This window comes from Podarcis vaucheri, assembly GCF_965113315.1.
Source record: "Podarcis vaucheri genome assembly, chromosome: 1".
NCBI lineage: Eukaryota > Metazoa > Chordata > Lepidosauria > Squamata > Lacertidae > Podarcis > Podarcis vaucheri.
Genome location: NC_138759.1, coordinates 76288036 through 76306642, shown reverse-complemented (window position 1 = coordinate 76306642; position 18607 = coordinate 76288036). Strand labels below are relative to the sequence as shown.

The 18607-nt window shown below is 42.6% G+C and overlaps 1 protein-coding gene and 1 long non-coding RNA gene across 2 annotated transcripts in view; one reads left to right on the top strand and one right to left on the bottom strand.

Moving 5' to 3' along the window:
- TRPM5 (transient receptor potential cation channel subfamily M member 5) overlaps nt 1-10232 on the bottom strand; it is a 47813-nt gene extending 37581 nt beyond the window's left edge. Inside the window, exon 1 of the mRNA XM_082192953.1 lies at nt 10148-10232. Coding sequence (XP_082049079.1) covers nt 10148-10174 — 27 coding nt within the window. The 5' untranslated portion in view covers nt 10175-10232. The remainder of the gene's footprint in view (nt 1-10147) is intronic.
- On the top strand, nt 1289-16056 carry LOC309517009. Its single transcript, XR_014213117.1, has 4 exons — nt 1289-1412; nt 10753-10810; nt 13448-13563; nt 14231-16056. It is a non-coding gene; the product is annotated as an uncharacterized lncRNA (long non-coding RNA).
- Nucleotides 16057-18607: the final 2551 nt, after the last annotated feature.

The following is an 18607-nucleotide window of genomic DNA, read 5'->3' as shown; positions in this document are numbered from 1 at the left end:
TCTTTTTTCTTTTTTTAATGTCTCTTTGGGGGCCTGCCATTTCTTCAGCCTGTATTTACACAATGATGTGACTAAGCTTCAGTGAAGGCCATCTGATTCAAATCAAAACAAATGAACATGGTGAGGGAAGAGCCAGAAGAGGAAGGAAACCTTCCCAGAAGACAAGAACGAAAGTGATCCACAGCAAATGGCCCTGTGTCAGCTATAGAAATTAGCTTGTTTATCCTGTTGAATAAACATATTCATGCTGACTAAGCATGGCAAGGGGGGGTCAAAATGGTTTCTGTTGGCCCTGTTCTTCTGTGCCTATCCATAATAGCTTCTGAACACAGCACTCACACATTCAAAGTACACACAAGGTACAGATTGGAAGTACAATATGTTGTATATGTGTAAATTCCAGCCAGAGATTACCATGAATGTACATAAGAACATGGATCATGCCAATGCCCCATCTAGTCTAGCATTCTGTTCTCACAGTGGCCAATCAGATGCTTGTGGAAAGCCAGCAGGCAGGATTTGAACACAAGAGCACTCTTCTCTCCTGTGGCAAATTGGTATTCAGAATCATTACTGCCTCCAGCCCTCATGCCTGGTAGCTATCAATAGCCTTCTCCTCCTATATAGAAGGGTGTACTTTCAGATACAATCCCAACACTACCCTCATGTCTCCATGCGTAACCAGCATATCTATGTTGCCTGAACAGGGCTGCTTTTGTCATTATTGTCTCCCTCTTCTTTAACAAAATAAGCTAAAAGTAGAAATGGTTAGAATAATACCATCTTTCTTTTTCTTTCCTCATGAACAGCTTAATAATAGTATCTATATGTTTGCCCCCAAAATTTCCTGTCCTCTTAAAAAAAAAAGTAGAAAATGCTCAGGCATATTTTCTTTTACTTGAGCACGGAATGCAGTGAACTTAATTTAGCAGCTTTTGGTTAATTCTCAGGGATTCAGGTAGGCCTGTGTTAATCCGAAAGACATATTAAGCACCACCCTGAAACATGATTCTGTTCCAGAGCAAGAGATTAACCATTACAAGTTGTGTTGGTATCAACATGTGATAATATTGTGAAATGAAAATAATTGGTATTGTTGAGGAGGAAGATTGGTGGAGAAAGATGACTGCGGCTGAGATGTAATAAAACCCTGAAATAAAAAACAACAGAAGCAAGTGCTCCTGTCAAACTAACAGTGATGCCCATAGATCCTTGGGAGAGGCCATTTTGTCTGCCCCACAAACATCTGATGCTCATGTGGTGGTAACTCAAGATGGAGCCTTCTCTGTGGTAGCTCTAAATGTCTAGGGTCTCTTACCAAGAGGGGTCCAGCTAGCTCCATCTCTGATGACTTTCTGCCAGCAGTTAAAGACCTCTTTATTTAGACAGGACTTTGAACCATAAACTGATTTGTAAGTATGTTGTAATTTGTTTTTAATTTTTTTAGTGATGCTCTACCTGATTTGTGTTGTTACATTTATTGCTGTGTCATGGTACGTGTATTGTTGCTGTTGGCCACCCTGAACATCATTTGGTGGGAAAGATAAGATACAAATTTAACATGTTTGATAAATAACAAGCAAACAGTCATTGCAAATGACTCACGGATGCAAATGGCAGGGTAGGTTGTTGTGGCTCCCTTTGAAGGAACCTGACTTATTTTTGGTAATGATGCAAAACACATTGACATCCCATTTATTTCCATTTTCTAATTGTCACTGTTTTGCAAGAGGGATCTAAGAGCATTCCGAAACCTGGCTTCTCCAATTAAATTGGATTAAAGGGCTCTGCCACCCTAGTGCAACAAATCCCCTTCGAAAAAGAAACAGGACTTTTCACAGTTTGGAAACTGATGGGAAAATGTACTGGAAAGTGTGGGATGAATGAATGAGTAATGACAACTCCCCAGGAGCAGATCAGGGCGAATGCACAATCAGTGTTACATAACTGCCTCACAAACAAATCAGAATGCCAGAGAGAGACACAGATGTCATCAAGAAAGGCCTGAATGCATCATCATCATCATCATCATCATCATCATCATCATTGCAGCTGTTCTCAGTACAACCCTTGTCAGGAAGCACAGTGGCGCTGCTCGCTTTCCACACTCTTATGGGCAACCAATTTTGGCAGCCTAATGATACAGTGGTACCTCGGGTTAAGTACTTAATTCATTCTGGAGGTCCGTTCTTAACCTGAAACTGTTCTTAACCTGAAGCACCACTTAGCTAATGGGGCCTCCTGCTGCTGCTGCACTGCCGGAGCACGATTTCTGTTCTTATCCTGAAGCAAAGTTCTTAACCTGAAGCACTATTTCTGGGTTAGCGGAGTCTGTAACCTGAAGTATGTAACCTGAAGCGTATGTAACCCGAGGTACCACTGTAGTCCCATTCCGCCTTTCATGGCTTCTAATTTCTGCTGCTCTGAACCCCACAATCACTCCATATTTCTGTGTTTTGAACCTCATAATTGCCCCCATCTTTCTGTGTTCTGTACCACTAGGACTGAGCCTAGCTCGCAATATCCAGTTCCTTTGCTTTTCCACGTATGAGTTTATCCACTACTGCCATGGTCAGTTCCTCCTGTTCCTGTGCCTTGCAGTCCGTTCCCCTCCTCCTCCCTCCCCTTCCCACTTCAGTGTACAGCAGCATTCAGAAACAACCACCAGGTGGCATCTTAGAGCAGCACTTGGGAAGGTGTAGGCAGCACTTTAGTTACAGGTGTACTACGTTACACCTGTACCACGTTATCTTCTCCCCCCCCAGATTTGTTCTGCCCAGGAACTAAAATGCTTCATTGGCTCAAAATGTAGGAGCACTGGGGCTGTGAACTGATTACAGAATTTTAATTGGTTAATTACCTGCTTTTCATTTTTAGTTAATTGACTGCTGGCTGTCAAAACCTCAATATAGACGCCTTTTTTAGATACTGAAGGAAGTGCGAGATAAATTACAATTTAATACACGAGAGCTGCCTCCGCTGGCTAGAAGGAAGATAGTCTTTAAGCAAGAGCATCTCCTGGGTTGTAGAACTCCCTTACAAATGAATTACAAATGGCCCTGACAGTACAAGCCTTCAAAGAGGCCTTTAAAAGATATATATTTGGGTTGCCTTTTCCTTGGTGCCTCTGTTTTATCAAGTTGCTGAACTATTTTTAACTGGATTGCACTCAGTTTTATGGAGTGCTTTTGCCTCTGTTTTTTAAACTGCCGTTATATACGTTGGGGGGGGCATTGAGGGGCTACAAAAATCATTTGGGCATCACATTGGGGTACCACAGCACAGGGATGGGGGCATCTGTGTCTCGTGCAGAAGGCCCTGGGTTCTGTTTCAGGAAGCACTGGGAGTGTTGGCTGCCTGACATTCTTGAGAGTCGCTACCAGTCAGTATAAGAAATTCTAAACTAAATGGATCAATAGTCAATATAAGGGAGCTTTCCATTTTCCTATGTACATATGGGAACATTTTTGTGTGGGGGGGTGATATTAAAACGTTCATTTTTATTTAAAATGGGCAGATCTTGGGTCTTGGATGGTCACACAATATTTTGGCGTCCCTGTGTCACAACAGGAAGCAGTCAGCAAAATAATAGTAATAATAACAGTATCACAGTAAGTGTCCCCTAAGGGATCAGTCTATTAAAAAATCTACATTATTATTATTATTTTAAAGCACTAAAAATAATAATTTGACAACACAGCTGGAGACCTATAGCAGCAGTCCAAAAAATATTTTTTTAAAAAAGTGACACATTTCGGGGAGTGACTGGGGAGCACAACAAACCAATTGGAGGGCCATACACAGGCATAAGTTGTTGTTAGCTACCCCAGTTCAAAGAGATGCTACCTTCCTTTACTAGCTTTTCTGCTCTCCAGAATGCACAGCATGCCTTACAATGAGCATCTCAAAGATGCCTGTGGCTGAAGGGGCTGGAAATCAATATGGGAAGAAGAGGCCTGTGTTGTGAGACTGTTCTGCACGCTGGAAAATCAAGAATATTTACCCCCCCCTCCCAAAAAACCCCCAACACCTTCATGTATTTTTCCTTTAAGTATCCTATATGCAACCACAGTAATCTCCTGATTCAAGGAACAGCTTCAGTCACGTTACCTTTTTAAAAGAGCAGTGTATTTATAGTGATCGCACTGCCCTAGATACCTAAAGGTTCATCCATTTCCTTTTATAGGAAGTGTGTGCTAATTAATGGGAAGGAAAACTCGAATATCCCTGGGAAGAATGAGGCCATCCAAGTATGCTATGGTACTAAAACGCAGTAGGCTACTAACTATCGCAAACTAGTCTGACGTGTTAATCTCCGTCGGAAAAACAAAGTAGCCAGTGCCGCCTACACATCAGGGCATGACTCAACATAACCTAGACCCACTGGTAACCTCAGTAGGTGAATCAGTCTTCATGTGATCTGCTTATTATAATCTCTGAAGAGATACTTAGGAGTAACTGCGTTCGTGGCCTCCCCGAGCTCTTTGAATGCCTTTTGCATTTACCACAGGCAGTTCAGAGGCAACTCTGCTATTAAGGATTTCTAATCTAGGTTGCCACTTAGCTAGTTTCTGACTACTGAAGTAATTGGCTTCCTTCACTTCTATACTTTTTAATGTATCACTTCAGGCAGTGCTATTTTTCTAGAAAAAGAGGTGCCACGAACGCCTCCCTTGTTCTCTTAGAATGGCAATGGTGCCCACCTAAGATGTTCCGGAACTGAGTTCCTGGTGAAAAAAAGCCCTGACTACAGGGAATATTTTAATTTAAATATTTCAATGTTCTCTGACTGGAATTTATCCTCCTTTCGAGTCACATCAAGATTTTCAAGGTTCTGGGCAAACAGTGCCCTCCTCCTCTATTTGTCTGCAGGTCCTCACCTCCATTGGTATCCTTATTTTAATTTCCCACAAATCCCCTGAGGTAGCAACACTCCAGGGCATTCTGGGAAATCAAAATGGCTGCGAGATTGAGCTGTTGGACATTGCTTGAAGCACCAGGCACCAATGATGAGCCCTGCCAGAGTTCTAGGGCCCAGCAGGATGCCAGATGCTGATGCCAGCCCAGACCCTTTGAGTAAAGGTGACAATCCTGTGCCTGGCCACACTGTGTAATTTCTGGCTATGATTCACCCAGGCAAACAGTAATTGGACCTCGTGAAGCACTGCTTCCCTGTATAGCCATTTGTTTTCCACTGAAAGAAATAAAATATTCCATACCTGCCAAGTGCCCTGGAAAAAATGGGGCACCCCATTTTTTCATGCAAGATCTCAGTGGCCATTTTGGGGGCCGTGATCTCACATGCTTTTGTGCTGTGCTCTAGCCCCCCAAAAGCACTTTTTGGGGGCTGGAGTGCAGCATGGGTCACGTGAATTGCCCATGAATGCATCCCGGAAGGCGTGCATTCTGGATTCAGATTAAAAAAAATAATGCATGTTATGATATTCTCCCATTGCATTTCTGATGACAACCATCTTGGATGGAAATTTTATGTTTTGTTAAATATCCGAACGTGATGGCCTTATCTTGGCCTGGCCATTACCTTGCACCTCATTCCTTCTGAGCTGCTTTCATACTAATTTTGAATACATTTACCACAGATTCCTTGCTTTTTAATATTAATTTTCAGCTTTGGCCAATGAGAGGGGAAGAACCTGACTCTTCACATCCTGGCTTAAGTCAGTGTCACATAAATGTTTCAAGGTTTCCTCCAGCTCTTTAAAGTCACATAAATGCAACAGATGTGTACAGGTGCACAGAAGCCCATAGCAATGGCCATGTGAGGGGCAGCACACTTGTAAGTAGCATGCACAAACCCTGGCCCTGAGCCTGACTCAGAGACTTAAGGCCTCTGTTTTGAATGGTCTGGCAGGCTAAAGGCTGGTGTGGCTTCGTTGAACCACCTTTCAAAACCTCTTTCTAAGAAATACTTCACAACGAATGCAGAAGGGATCCAGTTGAGTCATGGTGGCTGCCTGAATGATCCTGTGCTTTGTTAGCTGCCCATGGAGGAAATAAATTGTCTGCGATTGTTTGGCTTTGGCTGCTGGAATGGGAGTGTGCTGCCAATTAGTTCATAAGCTCTAATTGGGGTAGGAATTTCTCTTGCATGCCAACACAGGCACAATGCCTTTTCTCACCTCCACCCCCCGCCCCAACCCGCAGCACCACGACAAAGGAAGCTGCCTTCCCCAATTGTTTTTAGGCAGCTAAGCCTACCAGCTGCTCTGTCATTTTCAAGGGGTCTCAGGAGCCAATATGGCTGCTCATTCTTGCTCTCCCATAATGCCTCAGGCACCAAGACTAGGCCCACTTGACAGCTTCACTGAACTCTCTCACTGCTGACTTCCTTGGACCTATTTTGGGCAAGGGTTTTGCATGCAGATTCCCAGCATTTCCAGGGAAAACCCCTGGTCTGAAATTCTTATCAGCTGCTGTCAGTCAATGCAAACAATACTGAGCAGGATGAAGAACTTTCCTAGTAGACAAAGGAATGCTGGGCCAGACAGACCAATGATCTGAATTGGCATAAGGCAGTTCCTTACGTTCCTATCTCTGCTATGATATTCCCTTCCATATTCCTGAATAGGGATGGTGATAAATAGGCACAGCCTGGCAAGGACTCAATGACTTTTCTGTTTATAGAATTGGCTGTTGGGCAAATGCACAGACATTATCCCTTCTAAGGTTTTCTTTTCATTCAGCTCACGTTGGCATGCAGTATAAACATACAGATGCAAATAAAAGCCCACTTGGCCTCTTCATTTCTCAAAGTGTCACACGGCAAAGAATAGCTGGAGATATTTGACTATTGTTATTTCTGTGAGTTGGCCCAAATTTACATGCTCTCATGAAGTTGACACACGGGGATGAAAGAGGCATATGGAAATGGGAGTGGTTGGAGTCAAGGAAAAGTGGGAATGAAACGGGGGAGGAGGGGTTCAGGGCTAGCCAACCCATTAGGCCCACTGAGACAGTTGCCTCAGGTGACAGGGTGGGGACAGCTGTGAGGAGCAGCAGATCTGGAAAAAGAGGAGTGTTCTTACATGCATTGGCTGCCTTTGCCACTCTCCTTTCATCTGTGGATAGGAGCTGCCGTCACCATCCCAGTCACCCCCTGAGAAGGAAAGCCCTCTGCCACTCAGAAACAGCTGCCCACCCACTGAGACTCAACTCTTCCTCCTCCTCGGCTCTGAAGGCTCCTGAGGAGCATGCCTTTCTGCCCCAACCTGCTCCTTTCTGGCCATTTTTCTCCTCCTCTGCCTTCAGCACACTGGGGCCTCCCTGGGGTATCTCCAGTCACCTCAGGTGGTGGTGGTAGAGGAGAAGGTCAGGGCACCATTTTGCTTCATGCAACAAAATGTCTTGGGCCAGGTTTGAGGGTGTGTGTACCCATCTGAAGCTGGGAACAGGTGACCTATGAAGCCTACAGCCAAGATCTGTATAGTTAAATCAGAAACACCAACACAGTGGTCTTTGGACATCCAGTGTTTTCATTCCTGTTCTTTCTTTCTGATATCCTCTCTCTTTCTCCGCCCCGCCCCCCCCCCCGGTTTACTTCACCCATCACACTTCAGCTTAGGGTCCTGCCTCTTTCATACACCTTTTTCTTTTCAGCCAGAGTGGGGGCTGACTTCCCTGCCATTTTCCGGAGGAAAATTACTCTTCTCACACCTGTTATTTGCCCCACAAGGAAAAAGATAGGCAAAAGTGCAGAGATTTTCCAGAGAATGCTTATCGGTTTTATATTGTTCCTCTTATTACTTATGGAATGGTAGCTCAATCACCCATTATTTCAGCAAAGTTCAGCCAATGAACAGCACTTTACATTTTTTCATTAAACTTACATCTCATCTTTCCTCCACCAAGGTTCTCAGGGTAGCATACACATAGAATTATCCCACTAGTCCTATGAGGTAGGCTAGCTTAAGGGACAGAACACCAGGTTTACTTTAGGCCTGTGCAAGCATTTGAGCCCAAAACTTTCCAGTCCTACGTTCTATGCAACATTGTTCATGTTGAATTCTTACCACTGATGCAATAAGTGTAAGCACGATAATTCTGCTCTGACTTTCTTTACTTCTTTATAGTTTCTCTTGAAGGTCTGTGTTTGCACAGTTGATGAAAAACTAGTTGGGCTTTTTTTTCTTTTGTAAAACAGCAACAATATTCTGCTTATTTATGGATGTGTATTCAATTTCACATGCAGGTTTAAGGAGGAAGTGTATACAAATGTGTAGACCTCTTTTGCATGAAGCAGAAAGGCTTCATGCTTTAAAATGACAGCCCTTGCTGAGTTAGCTTCATCTGCTTTGTTTTTAAAATTGAGCAAAACAGCTGAAATCTGAGTCCCTTTGCACACCACTCCTTGCAACCAAGATTGGTTTAGCTGCCATTTGCTTCCTTCTGTTTTGTACAACTGCTTATGAAAGTATTGTTGTAACCCAGGGGATCACAAATTATTTGTGCCCAGGGGCACATTCAGAAAGTTAAGAAATCATCATGGGCACACAAAATATCCATTTCACAGAAGGGGGGGGGGGCTGACAGCTTTCAGACCCCAACAGGCAAAAAAACCACCCTGCACCCTCCAAAAACTCATAAAACACAAACCAAAAAGCAGGCACCCCTTCAAAGCCAAATAACAAAAAGTTTTAAAAACCTCATTTAAAATAAAATAATTGGAAGGGGAGTGGGCTTTGGTGTGTATCCAAGAGGTATGTCTGTTTATGATTATCCCAGCTGTAACCCAACCATTTCATTTTACTTTATTAAAAAGAAGCATTGTGAAGTGTTGCTTAGGTCTGATTTCCAGAGATGCTACCATGTCTTACTATAAGATACCTTACGGTCTAGTATAGCTGAAACATGGTCTTAGAATTTTTAAAATTGTGGTTTTTGTGCGTATTAACAGCACAACTGAGTGTGACAGCTGTGCTTTTCAGCATGAAGACAAATATGGTGTTAAAATGAAGCTCACAGCTAATCTTCAGCTGCAGAAGGAGCCCAGCTCTCCTTCTTATAAGCACCTCACACTTTTCCTGTGGTGATGTCAAGAAATTAACTGCATAGAAAATTGACCCTCCAATTGCTTATACCAAAATTTAACAAGTACAGCTTTTGCTAGGGTTCATCTCCATGGGGTGGGGTGTAAATGATCCAAGTCACAGACTTGGAGGAGCTTTCCTGATCTGAGATTACCATACTACAATTAAAGTATCCCAAATAGATCTTATTTCAACTTAATAGGAGCCCCTCAAGGAAGCCTCTCTAAGCTACCAATTCCATTTGCAGACTGCTCTTATAGTAGGAAACCCTTCTTTATGTTCATTCTAATGTACATCCCTGCAGTTCAAAATCATTCCCTCTCCCTATCCTCGGGTAATGAGGTTTATTATTTCTTCATTCTCATCTCATGTAATGTGTTCAGTTCTGGGCACCAAACTTTAGCATGTAGACAAACAGGAAGGTGTTCAGAGGAAGGGGGGAAAGGCAGTCAGTGAAATGGAAAACAAGATTGGAAGGAAGTGGGAAAGTGGGCAAATTCAACCTGGAAAAGAGAAGGCAGAGCAATTGAGGAGGCAACTGTCACCTCAACCAACCAACCAACCAACCAACCAACCAACCAACCAACCAAGAAGTTGTTAAAATTAAAACAAATCTGGCTGTTGAGAACTATTACTGGCACACACACACACATATTTGTTGTTGAATATATTTTGCTATGGTGACCTGTGACAAGTATTTTATTATGCAGCTGGCTGTAGTATGTTCGTAGAGTGTAAATGTAGAGTATGCTACTGTGAAACTCTGAAATGGTAGAGATGGTCAACAAACATGAGCGAATGTTGTCAGTTCCTTTCCCATATGTATCTGTTCAATGTCCAAAGTGATATTAAGTAAATACTGACAATAATGACCGTTAAGTGACAGGCCACATTCACTGGTTTATCTCTGCATTTCTAGGAATTCATCAGATGTCTGCTGCTTTGTAGCATTCTGTGCTGATGTTTGACAACCTCCATCATTTTGGACATTCACTGAAATATGTGCACAAGATGACCAAATATCTAATCACCTTCAGTGCCGGCAGAAATGCGCTTAAATCTATAGTAGCCTGTACATTTAAAACATTCAGTTGTCTTACCTGCTGACAATCTTTTGGGGTGGACATGATTCAGTACTTGCAATGCTGAAGCTGCTTCAGGTAGTTAAGGCATTATTCCTTTCCCCCTTCTCTTGTGGAGGCAGCTGTTTCTGTTTTAACCAAAGCAGCCTTCCAAGTGACCCTACCCATTTAAAATATATATATATATATATATATTTAAAACGACAGCCACCTAACACCAACATAAGCACCTGCTGGAAAAAGAAACCAAGCACTGCTTCCAGGGTATGGGTAGGAGGAACCCAGTCAAATAAATGTATATCCAAATAATAGGGAAATATTTCTGTTGCAGTGTCTAAAGCAGTTATGGGGCATATGACCATCAAAACTTGGCTACACACACACACACACACACCATACAAACCTGAAAACACTTCACACAACTTCAAAGCAATTTCACAGAGAAGATAAGAACATCTGGGCCTCTTGTGCCCTGACCCAGCAAATATAGTTCTCTCTGAATAATTATGTTATGTTATGTTATAAAAATAGTTGGACTATTACCTTTCTGGAGAGGGAACATTTACCATGATCAGCCCTAGTGGATAGGCAAAATGCAGTATTTTGCTTACTTTTTCTTTCAGAAGCCATAACTCTGCCACATCTCCTGAAGCAACCTTGAATCCATGCAGACATTCTGAGGTGAGTTCTCCCACCACAGAATAACTTGGCTAGATGTATCATTTTGATGAGGAAACTTTTTTTTTTATAGCACATCTCACAGAGAAGGCAAAAGTGGTTATCTGTACCCATTTTCAATTGTATAATATTGATGCTGTGTTGTCTGGATACAGGCATAAGCCTTAGTGGGAAAACAATGTTTTGCCATTGACTTTAGTAGAGAGCAGACCATTCTCACTAGATTAAGATCTGTATCATAAGTGTAATAAACATTTCAGCTGTCATATTTATAAATATTTCAATTGCTCTTACTTAGACAATCTATGACTGTTTTCTTTTCTGTTTTAACAATCTTGTGTATTTTGTATTACAGTGGTACCTCAGGTTAAGAATTTAATTCGTTCCGGAGGTCTGTTCTTAACCTGAAACTGTTCTTAACCTGAAGCACCACTTTAGCTAATGGGGCCTCCTGCTGCCGCTGCGCCGCCGCTGCGCGATTTCTGTTCTCATCCTGAAGCAAAGTTCTTAACCCGAAGTAATATTTCTGGGTTAGTGGAGTCTGTAACCTGAAGTGTATGTAACCCAAGGTACCACTGTATGTCATTTTTTATTTGTGGCTAAAGGTAAAGGTACACCTGACCATTAGGTCCAGTCGTGGATGACTCTGGGGTTGCACGCTCATCTTGCTCTGTAGGCAGAGGGAGCAGGTGTTTGTCTGCAGACAGCTTCTGGGTCATGTGGTCAGCATGACTAAGCCACTTCTGGCGAAACCAGAGCAGTCCACGGAAACACCGTTTACCTTCCCGCTGGAGTGGTATCTATTTATCTACTTGCACTTTGACGTGCTTTCGAACTGCTAGGTTGACAGGAGCAGGGACCAAGCAACGGGAGCTCACCCCGTCGCAGGGATTCGAACCACCGACCTTCTGATTGACAAGCCCTAGGCTCTGTGGTTTAGACCACAGCACCACTCGCGTCTTCATGATTTGTAGCTAGTGGACCCTTAATAACATTATCTTCCCTGAGGGAAATTGCTCTGCACTGCAGACTACATTGGGTGTCAGACTGTGGGGTAACACTACAGAGGAAGGAAATTCTCAACCATTTAGTTTATTATTACAGAACCTGTGAAAGAAAATGTAAGTGATGTTTGTTTGCTTTGTTTTTTGAGGAGAGTGATGCAGCAATTCTGATTATGTCATCTTGGGAGTTCCCTAATGAAAGAAGGGTGAGCTAAGAATTGCAGTCACATAAATTAGTTGATTCACTCTGTCAAGTGTGCTCCCCCCTCAAAGTTTATCTGCCTTAACCCACTGGAATTTGCTACTACACGTTTCACAACATATGAATTTGTGTCTTAAGAAACTTTTATCTGATGTGGAATGTAAACCAGGTCTGATTTTGAGTCAATATCCTTTCCTTCCTTCCCGTTCCTGCTCTACAATGCTTGCTCCATATGTAAACAAGTAGTGTTTATAATAGTTTCTGGAAATGCCCTTCTTCTCCAATATCCAAAGAGTCTAAGATCATCATTTCTCCCTGCAATGGAGTTGAGCTTACCTCCTTGTTCTCTGCCCCTACAATTGGGAAAGGAGCTAAGGGAAAGGAGCTAAGGCATTCAGGGGAGGGGAAACTTGACACATGGTTGCCATTATTTATTTATTATTTAAGGTATTTATGCATCACTTAATCATTAATGTTTCTAAGCAGTGCACATACAATTACAATAAATAAATAAATAAACCACATGAAGAGTAAGAGTAGTAGGAAATGCACGATGAAGCCAAACACTGCCTTAAGATGCCTGCGGAAATAAGGACGTATTTTTCATGTGTCTGAAACGCCGCAAGGAGGGGGCTGTCTAATCTCAGTTAGGGGAGAGTTCCACAGGCTTAGACCTGCTACACTGAATACATGGCTAGTAGTAATTGCAAATTTTGAATGCAGAGTAGCAGCCTGTTGTTATTTTGTTTTTTTGAATAGGGAATCCTATTTGTTGTTGTTTATGAAACACTTCCCATAACCCGGTGAAGTGATTTACAGTAGAATAAAAGCATATGCATAGCAACAGCCTTTTTAAAAACAGCTAAAACGTTTGTATATATGACAATTAAAAATAACAACAAATATGACACAGATAATGTGAAACTAAAAAGGAAAAATATTTCTATGATCAGAAGAGAAACCAGAGAATAAATAATATAAATCTAATACATATAGCAACTGGGGTAAAATTCTGCAGTCAGGTGCACCAAGATGCTATTTTTTTATGGGGGCAGGGGAGAATTGCATGTGTTCTAATGTCCTCTTATTATAAGTTGTTGCATATGTGTGAAGGACTTGTTTGCTCATAGCTGTAATATAAAACACCTTTCAAGTAATATGCAGGAAAATAAGATGTTATCTTTTATTGCCAAATCATCAGTGTTCTCACCACATCTGAAAGTATTCTGAATCAGGATACCTTGGTGTATTTGTCTTATTTTTTCATGGGAGAAATAAACGTTTAATGTTTTTTCTGAAATCCTACCAGGAAGCCTTTGGGAAGAGGTAAAACTAGGCTTTATTCCACTCGGATCCAAGAGCCAGTTTGGCATCCCATCCCATGCGCTTTTGCATACACACACACAGTGAAGCTACTTTTCTGTCATGTCTCAGCCAGGAGAGCCCTTATCAGAGGGTGGACACGAGACCCTGATCTTATACCGAGTCCTAGGTCAGCCTCCATCTGGGATACTGCAACAAGGCAAGGGAAAGGGCCATCTGCACCCAAGGTGAGTTCCGCCTCAAACTTTGGGGCTGAATTGGATCCCAAACCCAAGGCAAATGCAGTACTATTGTAAAGACTAGATGGAAACCTGGCCCACCTGGAGATTGCAGGAAAGGATTCCTCCGGAGTAAAGTAAAGTACATCCCCTCAGAAGTAACACACCCCTCCCAAGGAGACCTCTGGTATGAAGGGGGTTGAGAGGAGTCAGCTGAGGTTCGGGTTTGTTACAGTAGCTTCAGTTACTGTCTGACTGTTGTGAACTCTTCTAGCTTGGATCCTGACCTTGAACTGCTCTGATGTTGCCTCCTGCCTTTTGCAAGCTCAGCTTGCTTGGACTCTGGCCCTGGATGCTGCTCTGTCTGCTTGCCCCGTGGGTATTGTTGCTGGTAAGTCCCCTGTTTACTTAAGAGCCTAGTGTGAGCAGGACACCTTCTTTTATTTACAGGATGATGGGTGATTATACAGTAGTTCTGCCTCCAGAACCTGCCGCCTCATCCTGTGATGCCATCTGTGTTCCCCTCCCTCCTCCAAACTCCAAGCTCTCATCACCTTCTAATGATGTTCCGTGCTCACTCCTTCCTGCACCATGTAATCAATATGTCTCTAGGTCAATATGTGCATAGGTCACAGGTGGAGCCAACTCCCATCATCCTTCTCCTCTTTGTCTATAGGGCTGATGAGTTAAAGGCAAACAACCCCTGGAGGGCCACAGGTTCATCACTACTTCCCTGGGAATGGCTACAATACGAGTCCACCTGTACTACTTTACTGCTCCTCTGTGTCAGATAACTGTGGAATGAGTGTACTTTTTTATCTCCTGCCTGAAATTCATCAACATCGTAAGACAGAATTTGCGCTTTCCAGAATTAATAATTACTTTCAAAGATGTTTTTGAGGAATATCTAAGTGAAAGAGTTGTACGATTGCTGTCATGAGAAATTCTTGTAAAAAATATTCTACAGACATTGCTAACCATGAAACAAGGGGTTTTGATGCAAAGCCCACTATACTCTGTAGAATGGCTTATACTCTTTCTTCAGCCACTAGAGGGATCTCCAAGAATACGGTTTACTACTGTATCTGAAAGACAGCTTCCGAATGTCATCAACATTTGCTTTATCTAAGGAGCTGCTACATCAATAAGCGGGCTGTGTGGGGCTCCATTTCCCCTGCTTCTCTACTTAAGTGTTCTCAGAAAGTCATGAAACGTATTTTTGCTATAGAAAAGGTACCAGCATAGGTCTTCATAACTAGACTCTTTCATAAGGAGAACCTGCAGAAGTCAAATATTTTTGCAAGTTAGATAGCAGGTGTCTTTTGAGAGCTGCAGGACCTACTAGGTTTTGATTATTGTTTGTGGGTGCCAGACACCTACATAACCCCTAGATCTAACTCATGTTAAAATATAAACCAGGCTAGCTTCCTGTATTCAGGTAATCGCCTGGGTGATGGGCCATTAAGACAACCAAAGAAAAGGGTCTCTGTGCCAGACTGAAAATGGGAGGGGCCCTTCCTTCAGCTCTTCATGAGAAGGAAAAAAGCCAGAGTTTTAGAGTTGAGAGTTGGCAGTAATGTGACCTAGAAGTAAAGCTGCAAGCTGGAAAATCAGAGAGGCAGAGCACAATGTTTGATTTCTGCTTGAATTCAAGGCATTGGCTATGGGAGAAACAAGACCCTTTGGGGTGTTGATGCTGTGAACCCCTCCACTGTAGGCTCAGGTTGTATATATGTGCAAATAAGCCATATATCTTAAAGACACCACAGTTTCTGCTGTGCCTCTTTCCCAAGAGAAAACATGAAACCTGGGTAAAGCACTTGGATCCCTGGGGATCTCACACTGCTCGGAGATTGGGGTGGCATGCAACACTATATTACTGTGTTATGGAGAAGAGTTCCCAGACAAAGGCATTATAAGATAGTAAGAGGCTTCGCTCCTTCATGGGAGATTTTACTTTCTTGGGTTCCATGATCACTGCAGATGGTGACAGCAGTCACAATATTAAAAGACACCTGCTTCTCGGGAGAAAAGCAGTGACAAACCTAGAGAGCATCTTAAAAAGCAGAGACATCACCTTGCCGACAAAGGTCCGTATAGTTGAAGCTATGGTTTTCCCAGTAGTGATGTATGGAAGTGAGAGCTGGACCATAAAGAAGGCTGATCGCCGAAGAATTGATGCTTTTGAATTATGGTGCTGGAGGAGACTCTTGAGAGTCCCATGGACTGCAAGAAGAACAAACCTCTCCATTCTTACAGAAATCAGCCCTGAGTGCTCACTGGAAGGACAGATCCTGAAGCTAAGACTCCAATAATTTGGCCACCTCATGAGAAGAGAAGACTCCCTGGAAAAGACCCTGATGTTGGGAAAGATGGAGGGCACAAGGAGAAGGGGACGACAGAGGATGACATGGTTGGACAGTGTTCTCGAAGCTACCAACATGAGTTTGACCAAGCTGCGGGAGGCAGTGGAAGACAGAAGTGCCTGGTGTGCTCTGGGTAGTTGGAACAAAAAAAGAGGCTTCTGCTATACTGACAGTGGGAAGATTTTGATTCTACAGCAGTTTCACTGTGGGATCCCCATATTGCTAGATGAAGTGCTTCTCTGGAAAATTCTACATAAAAACCAATTGTGTGTCATGTTTTGATTAGGGTAACCCAAATTTATAGCTTGGTAAATTTAGCCACTTCACAGCAAAGTTCTGCCATACCTTTGGTTTTTTTACTTTGCCACTACTGTTTGCATTGGGAGGTTCATGTGACACAATTTCTAGTTTAGCTTCCTACAATCATTTGGCATTCCTTTTGTCCAGACGTTTATTGATGTTTACAGACTTTTCTCTCTCTCACGGCTTCTCTCGTTACAAATCGACTTATGGCATTAGCATTCTTCATTGTGACTTGCAACAAAGAAGCTTAGTGTATGTGTTTTCAGGAAGTGATAGTGTTCTCTTGGTGTACAAAAGCAATGAAGAAATAAAAATTCCTGCAGTGCAGCCTCCAGCGTACACTATTAGCAATCACCTGAATTACCTACACTACAGACATAAGATGTCACATACAATTTGTTTCCCGGTGCCTGATCTGGTTTCGGCTGCCTGATCTACTTTCAGTCGTAGGAATCCTCAGAACAATGGCCTTCTGCTTGTGTGGAGGAAGGAATTAAATGTTGTGCTATTTATGTCATGCAGGAGAAATCAATAAGCAAGTGCAAGGTTGTATTTCCCCCTGCCCCATCCACCAGGGCAACCACTAGAGACTCGGTCCTGGGGCCAGGTCTGTATCCAAATCAGACTGGATCAAAATAATCTGTCTTCCTGAAATGTCTTCTGCTACCCTACCACAGCTCTCTCCATGATGCCACCTGGCATAAGGTATAATGCATTTCCCTCCGAATCCATTAAATTCTATTCCTGCCTCGCCTTACAACCATAGTCTATGAATGCTTAGGCTATAAAAAGACACTCTGGGGTTTTTGTTTGTTTGTTTCAGAAGGGTGTTGACTGGCAAACAATATACCTCTGGACAGCTTTGCCTCCATTCTTTGACATACCACAATGTTAAAAGTGGATTATTAGGGATGACCAAAATTCAAAGCCATACACCCCTACCTGTGATCCACAGAAATCAAAAGGATTTGGGTTTCACTTCAACACATATAGAATATTTCTAGTTTGGCTCACTTAAAATTAAGGTGTAGTCCTAAGAACATTTAATCCAGAGTAACTTCCACTGGAATTACTTCAGAATAAATGTCATTATTAGTATTGTCAATAATCCCAAAGCACATTTTTTCTGGAGATCTGGTAACTTCTCAAGTGGCCTTTTCTGAAATACCTTTGCATGGGAGCCAATACCAATTACTGCATAACTAAGTAAACATACTGTGGTGGAGGAGGAAACTCAGCAACACAAAAACTATTTGTTAAGAAAGGCTCCAGGCACAAGTTTGGCTCTCTTTCTCTTCTCTTCAAAGCCTTTTGTCTTGCCTCCCCCAAGTCAGACTTGCTCTGTAAACCTTGAGTACATAACCATTATGTTTTCTTTATTTCTTCAGAAGCTTAAAACATTTGAAAACCTGTTCATTTAGAACTCATACATTAGGAATGCTTTCCTTTAAAAAGGTGTGATACTCAAAGGAAGCAACAGTCCATAAAGTCTATAGAGAAAATTTTGATTGGGAAAAAAATGTATTCGGTTGTGCCACTCTGGTGAAGGAAGGCATTTTTGATCCAGCAGTTCCTTCCATCAGATGAATAGGAAGGGAGTGGTTTTCACCAAATCCCCCTCTCCTTTACATCTGCCAAAACCCCTCACTGAAAAATCTGCCCCAGTTTGTAGAACCCTGTGGAACAGGTGGGAGGCAAGGTGTTGTATTTTATATTTAACTTGGCTTTAATTTAATTTAATTTGGCTTTACTTTAATACTGATTTTAGTTGTCTCATGAGCCACCTTGAACATTGATGTAACTGAAAGGTGGGATTATAAATGTTCTAAAAAACAAAAATGGACATTAGCCACCATCTACACTAGCAACATTAGATATACTAAACTACTAGACGCAGGTGGCACTGTGGTCTAAACCACTGAGCCTCTTGGGCTTGCCGATCAGAAGGTCAGCGGTTCAAATCCCCATGACAGGGTGAGCTCCCATTGCTCTGGTCCAACTCCTGCCAACCTAGCAGTTTGAAAGCACACCAATGCAAGTAGATAAATAGGTACCGCTGTGGCGGGAAGGTAAACGGCATTTCTGTGCGCTCTGGTTTCTGTCACGGTGTTCTGTTGTGCTAGAAGCGGTTTAGTCATGCTGGCCACATGACCCAGAAAGCTGTCTGTGGACAAACGCTGGCTCTCTTTGCCTGAAAGCGAGATGAGCACTACAACCCCACAGTTGCCTTTGACTGGACTTAACCATTCAGAAGTCCTTTGCCCTTTTTTTACCTACTAAACTACTAGTAATTCAATGTGTGTAAGCCAATGTTTCCTGGAAAGAAGCACGGGTGCACCCTACCTTGGCCACCTTGCAATACTAAGGTGAGTTCAACCCCACAC